Raw genomic sequence first — 17,818 nt, forward strand, 5'->3', positions numbered from 1 at the left:
AGGGTAGAGAATGAAGGCTGGGGAAAAATAATGAAGTTCTGCTTCAGGCACAGTCTGAGATGTCTCTGTGGTAACCAAGTGGAGACGGCTGGCTCTTCAAGTCTGCTGTGCTCAGGAAAGAGGTCTGGGCCACAGAGATATAACGCAGAGGGCCATCAGCACAAAGATGACACTTAGATCTGTAAGAATGGAAGCTATTTCTTACAGAGACTATGGTGAATGAAGAGAAGGCGGCTCTGGATGAGTCAAAAAAGGAGAGGTAGCTGAGGGGGCACGCAGAAAGCAGGAGACTGTAGGAAGGAAGTTTCAAGGAAGAAGAAACTGTGACCATTGATGCTGACCGGGGCAAGAGATGGTGTCTCTGGATCCAGAAGCACAGTACCTTAATGACAGCAGTTTCACTGAACTGGTGGCAAAAGGAGGAGGGATGGAATGCCTAGAAGATCTAATGGAGACTTCAGTCCAGCTGCCTCAAACATCTCTCCAACTGAAAACAACTAACATCAAACATTTAAGGGCTTCCCTGTGGTCCAGTAGTTAAGAATCTCCCTTGCAATGTAAGGGACTCCAGTTCAATCCCTGGTCTAGGAAGATACCACATGCTGTGGAGCAACTCAGCCCATGCACCACAAATACTGAGCCCACGTGTGCAACCGCTGCAGCCTGCATGCCTAGAAGCTGTGCCCCACAAGAGAAGCCACCACACTGCGCCTGCAGAGCAGTCCCCACTCACTGCAGCTAGAGAGAGCCTGCTCACAGCAACAAAGAGCCACTGCAGCGTCAAAAAAAATTTAAATTAAAAAAAAAATCTTTTAAAACATAGAACTGAGTCGGCAAAACGTCCTCAGAAGTGTAACCAAAAAAAAAAAAAAAAAAGAGAGAGAGAAAGCAGAAATCCTGTGAAGCAAACAAACCGTGAGGCCAACTGTCATGCTGCAGGCATCTATGGAACTGAAGGGATCTCTAGCTTCCGTTTTCATAGCCTTACGGTGGCTCAGAAGCAGGACACAACGTCAGTATGGGGCTCAGAGACTAAGAAGAGGTTGTCACAGAAAGCAAGAACCCAAAGCGCTACAGCCTGAATGTAGAGTGAACTGAAATAAACTTACTGTGGAATGGAAACGACAAGCCTACCTTGACTCTGATAGTGGATGGTGAGGAGAAAAAAATTCTCCAGGAATTTATAAACATCTAATTGTCCTCACATGGCTTTGCTGCTCTAATTCAAATTGACTTTATTGTCTGAAAAACCTTGAGTTGAATATTTATTCTAAAATGCTCCCAAATCATAGTATTCCCAGGCACCCAGAAGAAGTAAATCCTTTTTGGAGGAAAGAACTTGCAACTCAGGCCTCAAAAAATGTCCCTAAATTCCAAGAAACATAAGTTCATAGAAAATTAAAGAAACAAGTATAAATATGTTTTTCTACACACACATAGACAAACAAGTGAGTAAAAGTTGGCAGAATCAGACCAGCTTTTAGATATCAGACATAGCATATAAGTTAAGCATTAAACAAGGAGGAGACTGAAAATATGACTCAAGAATATGAGATAATTAGAAACAAGCAGAGTCGAACTGGACCACAGACCTGAAAAACGTCATCTCAAACACTGCACAGGAAAACAAACAGATAAAATATATGAAAGAGGTTAAGGGACATAAGGACAGAATGAGAAGGTTGAACATGTAGCCATAGTTCTAGAAGAGACTACTGGGGAAAAGGCAGTATTTTAAAAGGTAATGGCTGAGAATTTTCCAGAACTGATACAAGATATACAACCTTAGTTTTGGAAATTAAATGCATCTGAGGCAAATAAACAAAAAGAATATCTCAGTTAACTGTAGTGAGAGCCAAACTGCCAAATATCTAAGAGAAACAGATCTCAAAAAATAGCCATGAAAAGAGACTTCTTAAAAACAAATAATAGTCAGACCATCAGCCGACTTTCAAAAGCAATACTCAAGGCCAGAAGACACTGAAATGATATCTGTGATATTCTGACACAAAACATATGTCAATCTAGAATTTAAAACCCAGAAAAAATGTTCTTCAAGTAACAGGAAATAAAATCAACGTTAGGCCATCAAAAACAAAGACTCAGCCGCCAATGGACCCCTTATGAGAGGACAATTCACAGGATGTACTCCAGGAAGAAGGAGAATTATCCCAATGGAAGGCCTGAAATACAGACGAAATGGTACAGAGAGAGACAGCATGCAGTCAGGGCTGAGTCACGGCACTGCCTAAAATCAGGTGGACGGTGCCTATTAGAGGGGAATAAAACGAGACAGGAGAGGACCAGGACAACGCATAATAAAGACAAAAGGAGGAGTCAGGTGAGGAATGGGCACACAGAACATACTAAGGTCTTCATGTACTGCTCAGAGGAGGGTAAGGATAGTGATGAAACGTATGCTTTGTTTAGGCTATAAGTTAGAACGTCAGAGTAAGCACTAAAAGAGTATCTGAGAGGGAAGGACATGGAAGCTTTCATCTGGTTGGTTGTGAAGAGGGACACACCACAATGCTGAAGCTAGAGGTGGATGCAGTGTCAAAGGCAGGATTTTTAAAAACGGGAAAATACTAGACCATGTAATACACAATGGGAGTAACTGATAAAGAGAAAAAATGAGCATACCAAAGAAAGAATAGAAATGCTAAGGTGTAAAATGCTTCAGAAGGCCACTGGAGAGGAGAGGGTACACAGGGCCTTTGCACGAGAGAGAATTCCTTTCACGATAATGAGAGGAAATTAGAGACTGAACATTTCTGGGTGTCTGTTGCTACATATATAAACTGGGCAGGGGAGAGAAAGAACATTTGCTGAATACTTACTAAAGTGACCCACTGTGTTCAGTGTTTTTGTATACATTTGTCATTTCATAGTCATGACCATATTGAAGATGAGATTTTCATATCTTGAGAGGCAAGGCTATATTCAGAATTCAGACTATGGAGCTAGCTCACATAGGTCCCTGCTATAACTAGGCTTGTGAATTTGGACAAGCAGTTAACCTCTGCGTGCCTCAAATTTCCCATCTACAGAATGGGGTAGAAATAATACCTAACTCACAGAGTTGCTGTGGAGGTTAAATTTCACAGGATATACTCACTGTCCTTTCCACTCAGCTCTCACCTCCTCCCTGGAGTACTGCCTGACCCTCCAAGGTGGCAACTCCTTTCCCTATATCCCATGAATAGCACATTATTATTACAATTGCACCTGTTGTTTGTTACACTGTGATTTTTTTTATTTCCTATTTCCTCTACTATGCTGTAAGTTAGAAACCATGTCTTATTACTCTATACTAAGGGCAAGAACTATCTATGCAAGAACTATTTATATCTCCAAAATCTAGAATAATGCCAGACACACAGCAAATGTTGAATGAACGGTCACGGAACTAAACCTCTGCTTCTACTAAAGCAATGGACAAGTTTCTTATCTACTATGTTGACTTCTTTCAAATATTTCTCCAAAACCAAAACAGTATTTGATCAACAAACTGTTCGAATTATGTGCTCTTTGTGGGTATGTTATTGGCACATTGTAGACTTTTAAATATAAAATGAAGATATTGGCCTGTGCTTGAAAAAAAACAAAAGCTTTAAAGCTTGTGGAGTTTAGAAGAAAATTATACGTGAGATTAATTACTATTTTTTCTAGCAATAACTAGTCATTTCAAGTAATTTCAAATGCTCTAGCTTCTCAAATGTCTCTAAGAAACTGGGACACCCATTAAACAGGGGTTCTGGTAATTCAATAAATAGGGCACTTTTCATGTCATGCAGTTATTTCTTATTCACCAAACATTTCAAATCTATAAAGTTCCTCATGAAGTTAATTAACAGCTATGGAAAAATACGCTATAGCTAAAAAAACTGTTGAAATATTGAGCTATTTTAAGAGCTGCATGGAGTATTTGCCATTTTTCATGGGCTATTTTAATCTTTCCATGTACTGTCATTTTTGTGGTAGACAAATCTTTTTCAATACATAAAACTATGAAACAAAACTATGTTTACCTTTTGGAAAGTAGATACAGGTGAAATAGCAAACATATTCCCCTCTCCAAATACTTCTGCCCAATTCCTTTGAGACACTTTCATTCTGTTTTTAAAATGGTATTCGTTATCAGGATTGAAAGCCTATTAGATTCAAACAGAACAGAGAAACATTATTATTATCTATTTCTATAGCAACACATATTAGCATTAGAAAAGAAGATAAAAATATCACCTTGGACTTCCTCATTAATGGAATCTTTCAAGTATCTCAACAAAACATACTCCTTAGCAAGTGCTGAGGAGCAAATGGCCAAAGTACTACTCTCCCACTTCGCTCAATGTTTGCTACGGGGAAAGAGAAGGAGGGCTTGGGACCAGAGGTCTGAGCGAAGGCGAGGTGAAGCCAACGCTGCAAATGTCCTAGGGCCGCCACCAGTGGAGATGGGCAATAAGGCAGTGAAGACAGAAGTTAGGAGGCAGGGACTTCCGACAGTCCAGTGGTTAAGACTCCACACTCCCAGTCCAAGGGGCATGAGCTGTGTACCTGATTGCGGAACTAAGATCTTGGATGCTGCATGAGACGGCCCCAGCAAAACAAGTTAGGAGGGAATACACGAGCCCCGCTTCCTCTTGCAGCTACTGTTACTAATCAGAGGAAAGCCTGGAAACCAAACTACATCCGCACCCTATATGATAGTATTTGTGATGTGAATAATAAGGGAGACAAAAGGGAAAGCGATTTAACGATTCTAATTAATCATTAAGCAATTTAATCATTTTATTCATTCTATTTAATATATTTCTTTAAAACTGAAAGCACAGATTGGCTGCTCTACTTTAAAAATAAAATGGAAGAATGTCTTTAATGATAATATCACTATGACTCATTACTAATTACTAGTCAGAAGGTAGTAGGTATGTTAAACAAAACCAAAACGCAAAGCGCTTCATTTTAGACATCCTGTACCATTGTAAGCACAGCCAGCAGCCCAGTGGGGATCGGATCTTGTTTCATTCTTTCTGCAACCAGTTCTATTAGCAGCATCAGCATGTTGTAGATCCCTTCATGAATTTCAGTACCCCACTTGTGAACAGCACTTGATGTAAGGAGCTATAAAAACAGGAAGGGCAGTTCAGAGTCTTATTTGGAAAGAAAGAAAGAAAAATGTCTGCAGTTATGAGTGCAATCTTTATAATAATCAAGTGATTATTATTAAAATACTTTTATGCAGATGACTTGCTTTAACAGACCCATAGCTGCAGTCCATTTACTTGTTCATTTATTTCAGTCAACACTTAGCTTTTTGAACTTTAATTCCCTTATATTAAAACAGTTTGTTTAAAGAGAATGTTTATTGTTTCTCTACCTTTCATTATTACTAGGGGAAGTGAAATGGTGAAGAGCAAAAAAGAACCTGAGCTCACTTCGGTACTACTTCCTAGCTGCGTGGCCTTGGACAAATTTACCTGAGTTCTCAGAGACTCAGTTCTCCTGTCTCAAAACAGGCATAACTTCTACCCACTTAACAGAGATGTTACAAATATTAATATCAAAAGGTATACTGAATGCAAAAGTATTAGCAAGGTTTTATGGTGTGTTTTGTCACTATTAATCAACATTCCTGGAATCTAAGAAATGGATGTTGTATTTCATGATTTGAACATGCACATTCTCTTCATATTATTTATACCTCAGGAACAGAAATGGATCTTCCCACCTGTTGACCAGATGGCAGCAGGGCTCTGAGTGGGAAAAAATTTTTTAGGAATACCTTGCCAATTCATTTTGATTGTGTTTTCCTTTCTGGTGTGCATAAAAGTTAATATTCAATTTTTTTTAAAGTTTAAGTAAATCAAAAATAGCTCTAAGTAATAAGGCATTATAACACTGTTTACTCTGCAGTTGTTTTTCTGAAATATAAAACACAGAGTATAAAATAATGGTACATCTTATAATCAGTATCTTAGATTAAAAAAAAAAAAGAAAGGAAGGAAAAGGCACATACGAATCTAAAATCTTCATCTTTGGAGTTTCCCAAATTTTGATCTAAGTACTAAGGGAAGTCTAACTCAGGAATAACCACCAGAACAGCGAATGAGAAATCAAAGGGTTCCACTTAAAATACTAGCAAATGGGTACAGTGGTTTCATGTTTTTGTAAGATTTCCATTGAGAGGGAAAATATTGCGCTATAAAAATTTCACCTTGGCCACACCGAGAACTGCTTAACAAGAGGGTTAAGATCCTGAAATAATCCAAACTTCTTTAGCATCAAAGGAAAACCTCAGCTTCAGACTTTCTATATAGCAATTAGCTGCACCACTTGCTCAAATGAACAATAACCGTTAAGACTGATTTTATGTAAGCCAATGAGTTAATTTTTTTGCCAGAATTTTTTTGCCTGCCTATCTATCCTTCCTGTACTTAAAACGTATATAATAAAGCAAAATAAAGCAGAGATTAAGATTTAAGAAGCTCCACGTAACAACAAAAATGCCCACAGACAGAGGAGCCTGGCAGGCTACAGTCCATGGGGTTGCAAAGAGTTGGACTGGACTGAACAACTAAGCACATGTAACAAACTAAAATTTATGTGAGCTAAGCACCACTCCCTCTGTTGCCATCTCATTTGTTCAGTTTTGCTACCTTCCAGAGAAAGGGGGGCAAGACAAGCAGCACCAAGCAGGGAAAAGGTATACAAGGTTTAAACATTACTATGCACTATAACCAGATTTACATGCTTGTACCTGCCTGAATACACTAGAATCTAGGCTAGCCTGAAGGTGAAAGGTGAAGAAAGTAGAAATTACAACAGAACTCCTTTTCTGCACCTGACTCACACAACTGCTTATTATTTATACTCTTAATTCTTTTTTTTTTTTTTTTTTCTGCTTTTAAAAATCAGGCAGCTTGTAAGAAAAGCCCAGGGAAGAGGGCAGGGAGAGATTTATCATATCAGGAAACACAAGTCTAAACAAACATGGAATTCTGTAGCTCTTCTGGTGTAGAGAAATCTTTTTAATAGCTCTAAATTCTAAGAATCGAATGACAATGAACACAATGCAAGGTACTTTTGTGCTCAGAGTTTTATAGGAAACAACTCCCAACAACCACTTGACCATTTGCTACACTATTAGTTTGCTGCTGTTGTTGCTGTTCACTCACCAAGTCATGTCCAGCTCTTTGGGATTCCATGGACTGCACATGCAAGGCTTCCCTGTCCTTCACTGTCTCCCTGGATTTGTTCAAATTCAAGTCCATTGAGTTGGTGACGCTATCTAACCATCTCATTCCCTGTCACCTCCTTCTCTTCCTGCCCTCAATCTTTTCTAGCATCAGGGTCTTTCCCAGTGAGTCAGCTCCTTGCATCAGGTGGCCAAAGTACTGCAGCTCCAGCATCAGTGCTTCCAATGAATATTCAGGGTTGACTTCCTTTAGAATTGACTAGTTTGATCTCTGTGCTATCCAAGGGACTCTCAAGAGTCTTTTCCAGCACCACAATTTGAAAGCATCAATTCTTTGGTGTTCAGTTTTCTTTCTGGTCCAACTATGACACCCATACATGACTACTGGAAAAACCACAGCTTTGACTATATGGACCTTTGTCAGCAAGGTAATGTCTCTGCTTTTTAATACACTGTCTAGGTCTGTCATAGCTTTTCTTCCAAGGAGCAAGTGTCTTTTAATTTTGTGGCTGCAGTAACCATCCACAGTGAATTTGGAGCCCAAGAAAATAAAATCTGCCACTGTTTTCATTTTTCCCCATCTATTTGCCATGAAGTGATGGGACTGGATGCCATGATCTTAGCTTTCTGAAACTTAGTTTTTTGAGTTTTAAACCAGCTTTTTCACTTTTCTATCACCCTCATCAAGAAGCTCTTTAGTTCCCTTTCATTTTCTACCTTTAGAATGGTATCACCTGCATATCTGAGGTTGTTATTTCTCCCAGCAATCTGGACTCCAGCTTGTGATTCATTCAGCCCAGCATTTCACATGATGTACTCTGCATATAAGTAAGTAGAGTGACAATATAAAGACTTGATGCACTCTTTTCCCCATTTTGAACCAGTCTGGTTCTAACTGTTGCTTCTTGACCTGCACAGAGGTTTCTTAGGAGTCAGGTAAGAGAGTCTGGTATTTCCATCTCTTTAAACAGTTTTCCATAGTTTGTTGTGATCCACACAGTCAAAGGCTTTAGCATAGTCAATGAAGCAGCAATGGATGTTTTTCTATAATTCCTGTGCTTTTTCTATGGTCCAATGGATGTTGGCACTTTGATCTCTGGTTTCTCTGCCTTTTCTAAATCCAGTTTGTAAATCTGGAAGTACTCAGTTTACATACTGCTGAAGCCTAGCTTGAGGGTTTTGAGCATTACCATTCTAGCATACGAAACGAGTGCAATCATATGGTAGTTGGAACATTCTTTGTCATTGTCTTTCTTTGGGAATGGAATGAAAACTGACCTTTTCCAGTTCTATTGCCACTGTTTTGAGTTTTGCAAATTTGCTGGCATATTGAGTGTAGCACTTTAACAGCATAATCTTTTAGGATTTGAAATAGCTCAACTAGACTTGCATCACCTCTACTAGCTTTGTTTATTGTAAGGCTTCCTAATACCCATTTGACTTTGCATTCCAGGATGTCTTGGCTCTAGGTGAGTGACTGGGTAACAACATTGTGGTTATGTGAGTCATTAAGACTTTTTTATATAGGTCTGTGTATTCTTGCCACCTCTTCTTAAGCTCTTCTGCTTCTGTCAGGTTCTTGCCATTTCTGTCCTTTATTGTGCACAGTTCAATTCAGTTGCTCAGTCGTGTCCGACTCTTTGTGACCCCATGAATTGCAGCACGCCAGGCCTCCCTGTCCATCACCAACACCTGGAGTTCACTCAGACTCACGTCCATCGAGTCAGTGATGCCATCTAGCCATCTCATCCTCGGTCGTCCCCTTCTCCTCTTGCCCTCAGTCCCTCCCAGCATCAGAGTCTTTTCCAATGAGTCAACTCTTCACAGGAGGTGGCCAAAGTACTGGAGTTTCAGCTTTAGCATCATTCCTTCCAAAGAAATCCCAGGGCTGATCTCCTTCAGAATGGACTGGTTGGATCTCCTTGCAGTCCAAGGGATTCTCAAGAGTCTTCTCCAACATGACAGGTCAAAAGCATCAATTCTTCGGCGCTCAGCTTTCTTCACAGTCCAACTCTCACATCCATACATGACCACAGGAAAAACCATAGCCTTGACTAGACGGACCTTTGTTGGCAAAGTAATGTCTCTGCTTTTGAATATGCTGTCTAGGTTGGTCATAACTTTTCTTCCAAGGAGTAAGCGTCTTTTAATTTCATGGCTGCAATCACCATCTGCAGTGATTTTGGAGGCCAGAAAAATAAAGCCTGACACTGTTTCCACTGTTTCCCCATCTATTTCCCATGAAGTGACGGGACCGGATGCCATGATCTTCGTTTTCTGAATGTTGAGCTTTAAGCCAACTTTTTCACTCTCCACTTTCACTTTCATCAAGAGGCTTTTTAGTTCCTCTTCACTTTCTGCCATAAGGGTGGTGTCATCTGCATATCTGAGGTTATTGATCTTTCTCCTGGCAATCTTGATTCCAGCTTGTGCTTCATCCAGCCCAGCGTTTCTCATGATGTACTCTGCATAGAAGTTAAATAAGCAGGGTGACAATATACAGCCTTGACGTACTCCTTTTCCTATTTGGAACCAGTCTGTTGTTCCATGTCCAGTTCTAACTGTTGCTTCCTGACCTGCATACAGATTTCTCAAGAGGCAGGTCAGGTGCTCTGGTATCTTGGCATAAAATGTTCATTTGATATCTCCAATTTTCCTGATGAGATCTCTAGACTTTACCATTCTATTGTTTTCCTCTATTTCTTTGCATTGTTCAGTTAAAAAGACCTTCTTATCTCTCCCTGCTATTCTCTGGAATTCTGTTTTCTTATGGGTATATCTTTCCCGTTCTCCTTTGCCTTTTGCTCCTCTTCTTTTCTTAGCTATTTGTAAGGCTGTCTCAGACAACCACTTTGCCTTCTTGCATTTCTTTTTCTTGGGGATGGTTTTGGTCACTGACTCCTGTACAATATTACAAACCTCCATTCAAAGTTCTTCAGGCACTCTTGTCTACCAGATCTAATTCCTTAAATCTATTTGTCATTTCTATTGTATAATTATAAGGAATTTGATTTAGGTCATACCTGAATGGTCTAGTGGTTTTCCCTACTGTCTTCAATTTACACCCAAATTTTGAATAAGGAGTTAATGATCTGAGCCACAGTCAGCTCCCAGTCTTGTGTTTGCTGATTGGATAGTCTCTCCATCTTTAGCTGCACAGAATATAATCAATCTGATTTTGGTACTGACCATGTGGTGATGTCCATGTGTAGGGTGGTCATCCTGTGTTATTGGGAGAGGGTGTCTCCTGTGACCAGTGTGCTACATTATTAAAGTGCTGCTATTTTTAACAGCTACTATAATTCTTAACAAAATTCTTTAAAAAGTTACAACTGCAAAACTACAAAATGGTAGATGAATTCATCCAAAATGAAGAGAAATCTTGATTCTATACAATCCCGGCCCAAATGACAATTTTAAAAGAGTTCTCCCTTTTTACAAAGATGAAGCTGTTTTCAATCCTAAAATTAAGTTTTGTTCTCCCTTAAGCCTTGAATCAATGGAGATTCTGTCAAAATGCAGACGGGAATAATAGTTTGCAAATGAACAGTTTATTTTACTGGGTTTTATGATAAATACAAACTTCATCCATCTGTAGTTTTAGTAACTTACTTGCATGTGAGACAAAAATAGATGTCAAAACCCAGAACTATTCAGACTGCAGGAGACTCATTTATTCATTCAACAAAGATTTACTGAGCTCTTTCTCTGTTCTTGGCACTGGCTATATGCTAGGAAAAACAACAGTGTCTGTGACATGGTTTCTGCTCTTGCTGGGATTCAGGACTCAAGTCCTGCAAAGGCAGCCGTGCTGAGTTAGACTGCTTTCAGAAACACAAGTCCTGTGATCTTCTATTCTCACTATTAAGAAAAACTGCTTTGTAAGAGATGTGACCAGAATGGGGGCAAGCATATCAGTCTAGGTCCAAAAGAGATGCTGCCGTCCGCAGGACGTTTTGCCAGATACAATATTCAATCCAGTTAAAACTTTCTGTAGTTTAAACATCCACTTCTGTCTCAGTAGAATAGTGAGTACAAAACAACCTATATTTTCATAAATAAATATTATCTAAGTGCCACAATCCATAGTTTAGTAAGATGTCTAATTTCCTAGTATAAACCTTTACCTACTCTTTAGCAGTTAAACAGAAGAAAGTAAAAGCGATATTAAATGAAGCAAACAATAAATATAGAACAAATCATTCCTGAGCCGCAAATTCAGAGCTACTTTTTTCATATTAGAGCATTCCTCAGTTGAACAGGATTCATAAACTGGGCTCACATATGAAAAGCTAAAACTGAAACAAAAAGCCTGTTCAGCTTCACCCCCACCAAAAAAAAAAAAAAAATCAGCCCAGCATTTTTCTTACCTTTTTAAATGCTTCAGGCATACACCTATCCATAAATCTTTTACAATTCTCATCAGACTCGGAAAAACCTTAGTAAAGTAAATGAAAAAATACGCTTTATTGAGATTTTAGGTAGTTGTAGAAATCACAGATATCATTCCAAATTCATACATATGGAACTACTTATCATAGAAACCTTGATTCTTAAGGGATTATTAAAAGCAGAAGATATACATTCTGATAAAGGAACAGACTGAGAAATAGTTACAGCATTATTTACTAATAGCAGGATATATTTATATTACTAATATATATTTACTTAGAGTATAATAAACACTAATTATAATTGAAATGGTTGGACTTACGTTTCCATGTCAGAGGAACTGCCAATGATCTGACAAAATAGCTAATCAAACAGCAACAGCAGCTACTTATTAGCCATCATTATTTTTCTAAACATCTCTACTAAAAACAGAACTATTCTCAATAAATGCCAAGATCACTCTTCTTCCCTAAAACAAGCTGAACTCTGTGCAGTAAAACACAGAGAACTATGCCTGGCACAGTGATAAATACTTGGTAAGTGAGTGAATGAATCCACTGTAAAAGTATCCTTCAGAATACACTTAAAAAAACCTCAGTAACAGATTTTGCTTATCAGTGGGGAGACTGCTGCATACATTTTCTTTTTTCAGGCCTGGTATTTAGCATAGTACCTGCATTCTCTCAGGCACTCAAGAAATGCTGCTGTGGAGAAGCCAGTCATAAATGCACCATGGAAGCTGGCCAGAATATTTCCTTTTGATGTGCCTCTACTTAATCAAGATGGTAAACTATGCACTTTAAAGGAGGAAAAAAATAATTCACAAAACAGCCCAATTTTATTTATAACTGAATTCAATATGAAAAACAAATCATTTTCTCTTTAGTGAAAGTGTCAGTTGCTCACTTGAGTCCAACTCTTTGTGACTTTATGGATTGTCGCTCACCAGGCTCCTCTGTCCATGGAATTCCCCAGGCAAGAATACTGGAGTGGGTAGCACTTTCCTTCTCCAGGGAATCTTCCTGACTCAGAGATCAAACCCAGGTCTCCTATATTGCAGGCAGATTCTTTACCATCCGAGACACCAGGGAAGCCCCTTTTCTCTTTAATATATAATATATTCACAGTATAGAAGCCTCCTTATGATGATACATATTCTCCAACCTAGTGATATTTTATTTAATTATATAATTTAAAAGTGTGACAAGATTTCCTTTTCTTGGGCTCTAAAATCACTGTGATGGGGACTGCAGCCATGAAATCAGAAGACAATTGCTTCTTGGCAGGAAAACTGTGACAAACCTAGACAGCGTGTTGAAAAGTGAAGACATTACTCTGCCGGCAAAGGTCCATATAGTCAAGGCTATGGTCTTCCAGTGGTCACAAATGGTTATGAGAGCTGGACTGTAAAGAAGGCAGAACACCGAAGAGTTGATGCCTTTGAACCGTGGTGCTGGAGAAGACTCCTGAAGGTCCCCTGGACAGCAAGGAGATCAAACAGTCGATCTTAAGGGAAGTCAACCCTGAATACTTGTTGGAAGGACTGATCCTGAGGCTCCAGTATTTCGGTCATCTGATGTGAACAGCCGACTCATTGGAAAAGACTCTGATGTTTGGAATGATTGAGGGCAGAGGGAGAAGAGGGCATCAGAGGATGAGAGGGTGGCATCACCGATGCAATGGACATGAAAGTGGGCAAACTTCAGGAGATGGTGAGGGACAGGGAAGCCTGGCATGCTGCAGTCCATGGGGTTGCAAAGAGTCGGACACGACTGGGTGACTGAACAACCACCACAAAGTACCTAAGACAGTGCCAAGCACTTAATAAGCATCAAATGTGTGTTAAATAAGCAGTACTTTCTCCTCTTTCAGTTCAGTTCAGTCGCTCAGTCATGTCCGACTCTTTGCGACCCCATGAATTGTAGCACGCCAGGCCTCCCTGTCCATCACCAACTCCAGAGTTCACTCAGACTCACATCCATCGATTCAGTGATGCCATCCAGCCATCTCATCCTCTGCCGTCCCCTTCTCCTCCTGCCCCCAATCCACAGCATCAGAGTCTTTTCCAACGGGTCAACTCTTCACACGAGGTGGCCAAAGTACTGGAGTTTCAGCTTCAGCATCATTCCTTCCAAAGAAATCCCAGGGCTGATCTCCTTCAGAATGGACTGGTTGCATCTCCTTGCAGTCCAAGAGACTCTTAAGAGTCTTCTCCAACACCACAGTTAAAACACATCAATTCTTCAGTGCTCAGCCTTCTTCACAGTCCAACTCTCACATCCATACATGACTATTGGAAAAACCACAGCCTTGACTAAACGGACCTTTGTTGGCAAGGTAATCTCTCTGCTTTTGAATATGCTATCTAGGTTGGTCATAACTTTTCTTCCAAGGAGTAAGCATCTTTTAATTTCATGGCTGCAGTCAACATCTGCAGTGATTTTGGAGCCCCCAAAATTAAAGTCTGACACTGTTTGCACTGTTTCCCCATCTATTTCCCATGAAGTGATGGGACCGGATGCCATGATCTTCGTTTTCTGAATGTTGAGCTTTAAGCCAACTTTTTCATTCTCCTCTTTCACTTTCATCAAGAGGCTTTTAGTTCCTCTTCACTTTCTGCCATAAGGGTGGTGTCATCTGCATATCTGAGGTTATTGCTATTTCTCCCAGCAATCTTGATACCACCTTGTGTTTCTTCCAATCCAGCATTTCTCATGATGTACTCTGCATAGAAGTTAAATAAGCAGGGTGACAATATACAGCCTTGACGTACTCCTTTTCCTATTTGGAACCAGTCTGTTGTTCCATGTCCAGTTCTAACTGTTGCTTCCTGACCTGCATACAGATTTCTCAAGAGGCAGGTCAGGTGGTCTGGTACTCCCATCTCTTTCAGAATTTTCCATAGTTTATTGTGATCCACACAGTCAAAGGCTTTGGCATAGTCAATAAAGCAGAAATAGATGTTTTTCTGGAACTCTCTTGCTTTTTCCATGATCCAGCGGATGTTGTCAATTTGATCTCTGGTTCCTCTGCCTTTTCTAAAACCAGCTTGAACATCAGGAAGTTCACGGTTCAGGTATTACTGAACTCCTCTTTAGAATACGTTAATTTCAATTTCCATAATATCAATTTTCAAGTATATTTAATGAATCTTATACTCTATTGGAGCTAGAAGAAAGCAGCTGATTTCATACAACATTTTTATTTCACAGGGGTTCCCTGGTGGCTCAGATGGTAAAGAATCTGCCTACAATGTGGGAGACCTAGGTTCAATCCCTGGATCAGGAAGACCCCCTGGAGAAAGAAATGGCAACCCACTGCAGTATTTGTGCTTGGAAAATCCCATGGACAAAGGAACTTGGCAGGCTACAGTCCAATAGTAAAGAGTCTGACTCGATTGAGCAACTAACGCTTTCACTAAGAAAGACTAAGAGAGTATACTATCTAAGATAATAGAGATGGGCAACAACAGGAGCGAAGATTAAAGCCAGGCCTCCTATCAAAAAAGAAATCTCCCCCTGTGTCCTGGGGTATGGACTTACCAAGTCTTGCTAGGTAGGTAGACGCCAACAAGCATTTGCCTAGTGACTCTTCCCGCTTGTAAGGTATGGACCAGTGATCTGTCAAAACGCGGCTTTCCAGTTCATATAAATTTGTTGTAGGGAATTCAATTCTTTCCCCTGAGCAGTTTCCATTTTCATCATTCTTCTGACAAAAAGGGATTATGGTTTAAAGAAAAAAACAAACTAATTAGTGACTACTTAAAATTTTTTCAGTTTAACACAAAGCAGACACTTGACGGTAGCCATTAATGCCGAGTGTGGATTCCACATTTCTTTCACATCATTTCTATAATCACATCTTATACCAAGACTACCTGAAATATTCTCAGCTTTTATCAACGTGGAATCCTTACTCCCTCAGAAAGTGAACTCATCTCAGTCTTCAAAAATGAACTCTCTTTATGTCACTATAGTACCCAATCTACCTTTAGCTACAGCCATCCTCTTTCTTCTTTCCCTTTTTTCACCAAGGGCATAAATTTCTACTTAGAGGTATTATCTACACCTGCTATCTCCATCTCCTCACACTGACTCACTCCTGGTATTACACCAATATAGACTCCAGAGTCCCTGCTCTCTCAAGGTGGCAGTTGTTAAGGTCACCACACTGAATGCTGTACCATTCAGTCCAATGGACATGTTTCAGTCCTCATCTCACTTTGCAGGAGTGTTTGACCTGCAGGCTTCCTCTTCCTGGTATGCCAGATTCACTCCCCTAACCTCCCAGGATAGCCTGTTTCCCTCCTTTCCTCTGGGGTCTGCTGTTCCTGCTATCTCCTATTCTTGTATATCCTCCCCTTCCTAGCCATCAAACATTGGAGTTTCTCAAACCTCAGAGCTGTGCTCCCTTCTTTCCACTCAGTGAATGGTAGGTACCATATTCATTTGGCAGCACAGACAGAAATCAGGATCACATTCTTAAAACCCTAGTCTCCCATCTCCACCACTAAGACTAAGTGATCAGACTCCCTATATTTCTCTCAAACCCATCTATATCCGTCCTTCTCCATAGGGATGCTTCTATTTCTGAACTCATCTTTCTGTTCTTTGCAATCTACTTAACTCTTATACACTCTAAACTCTTTCAGAGAAAAGCCTTTAAAGTACTGCTAAACATCACCAAATTCCATTAATTATTTTATAACTTTACCATGCTGAACTTCTCCTTTATAACATAACTCACAGATACAATTTTACATTTATAATATTTGTGATTTATTCTGTTTGTCCCCATTAAAACAAGTGAGCCATAAGCACAAAGACCCTGTTTCTGACAATTTCTATATCTCTAAAACCTAGTGCCTAGCACAAAGCAGGTATTTAAAACATATTTTTAAATGGAAAATAATTCACACAAAGTTGAAACTATCAATGGAGTAACTGTCAGATTTCCATCAGTTCTTACTATGATAATCTGTGATAAATCAAACAGAACATCTCCTCCCAAATGGCCCAGTATCTAGTTTCTTTGAAAACCTATCCATTTTCACAATCCACTCTATAACTGAATAATTAAAAATAAAATAATTGCATTAAAAAATTCACCTTGAGCCTCAATGAAGCAAAGGAGCATAAATATAAAACAGAATGATTTAAAAGCACATTAAAAAAGAATTTTCAAACCCATACAAATGCTATCTAAAGGAATGCAACAAATTTTTTTCAGGTTCAAGGCTAAATTAGGATGAAAACAAGACAAAAAGCAGGAAGGTAATAAAAATAAAAATGGAGTAGAAGATGATATAAATTGGAGGTGAAGAATGAGGGGTGGTGGATGAAGTAAATTTAGAATTATGATATCTGGGGATAATTCAGGTTTTAAAGCACAACATCTTTAAGAAATACTTTTAATTAATAAATTCTGTAAATAAACCAACTGTACTTAAAGGAATTGAGAAGGACCAAATGTATAAAGAGTTTAAGATAGTATTAAAATTATACACTTGTTAAATGCTTCAGTTTATGAACCTAAGATCAAAGTAGGATTAAGGTATGTAAAAACAGAACTCAGTTGGATGATGGAACTATGTCATTACTGTGAGATGTCTACCATTAATTGCCACAGGAAGTTAACAGATCAAATCATGTATGAAGTATCTGATACACCTAGCAGCTATGAAAACTAAGAGCTTCCAAATGGGATCAGTGCCCCTGTGAGAGTCACAGAGGAGCCTGTATCCCCTCTCTGCTCTTCACACTGTCAGACAGCAGCCTGGGACCCAGAGGAGGGCCACACTAGGACTCAACCATGCTGGGATCCTGATCTCAGACTCCCAGCCTCAAGAACTGTGAGAAGTAAATTTCTATTGTTTACAAACCAACGAACCAACAAAACCCACCCAAAGCGAAGCGCTTCCTTAGGTGAAGGTGGAGGGAGACCTTTAACATCAGCAGTAACGACACAGACATCGTGTACCTCCTCAATGGACGCACTACAAACAGCACAGCATCATTTCTGTGACAGAAATGCCAAATATGCATCCCGACTCGAGGCACAGTTCAGTTCAGTTCAGTCGCATCCAACTCTTTGTGACCCCATGAACCGCAGCACACCAGGCCTCCCTGTCCATCACCAACTCCCAGAGTCCACCCAAACTCATGTCCATCGAGTCGGTGATGCCATCCAGCCATCTCATCCTCTGTCGTCCCCTTCTCCTCCTGCCCT

General features: G+C 39.7%; 1 protein-coding gene across 8 annotated transcripts in view; it reads right to left on the reverse strand.

The window, feature by feature from the left end:
- The window catches only part of USP24 (ubiquitin specific peptidase 24), a 173,156-nt gene that overhangs the window by 113,541 nt on the left and 41,797 nt on the right, over window positions 1–17,818 (reverse strand). For 4 of the 8 annotated variants that reach the window (XM_060400190.1, XM_042248568.1, XM_060400191.1 and 1 more), the window contains exons 2-5: window positions 15,133–15,295; window positions 11,569–11,636; window positions 4,981–5,124; window positions 4,032–4,154 (exon numbers count right to left, since the gene is read on the reverse strand). In XM_060400190.1, the coding sequence (XP_060256173.1) occupies window positions 4,032–4,154; window positions 4,981–5,124; window positions 11,569–11,636; window positions 15,133–15,295 (498 nt within the window). Of the gene's footprint in view, window positions 1–4,031; window positions 4,155–4,980; window positions 5,125–11,568; window positions 11,637–15,132; window positions 15,299–17,818 lie in introns of all 8 variants that reach the window. The other 4 variants (XM_015092007.3, XM_042248563.1, XM_060400196.1 and 1 more) reach the window with 1 other exon arrangement.

Source organism: Ovis aries, chromosome 1, assembly GCF_016772045.2.
Source record: "Ovis aries strain OAR_USU_Benz2616 breed Rambouillet chromosome 1, ARS-UI_Ramb_v3.0, whole genome shotgun sequence".
NCBI lineage: Eukaryota > Metazoa > Chordata > Mammalia > Artiodactyla > Bovidae > Ovis > Ovis aries.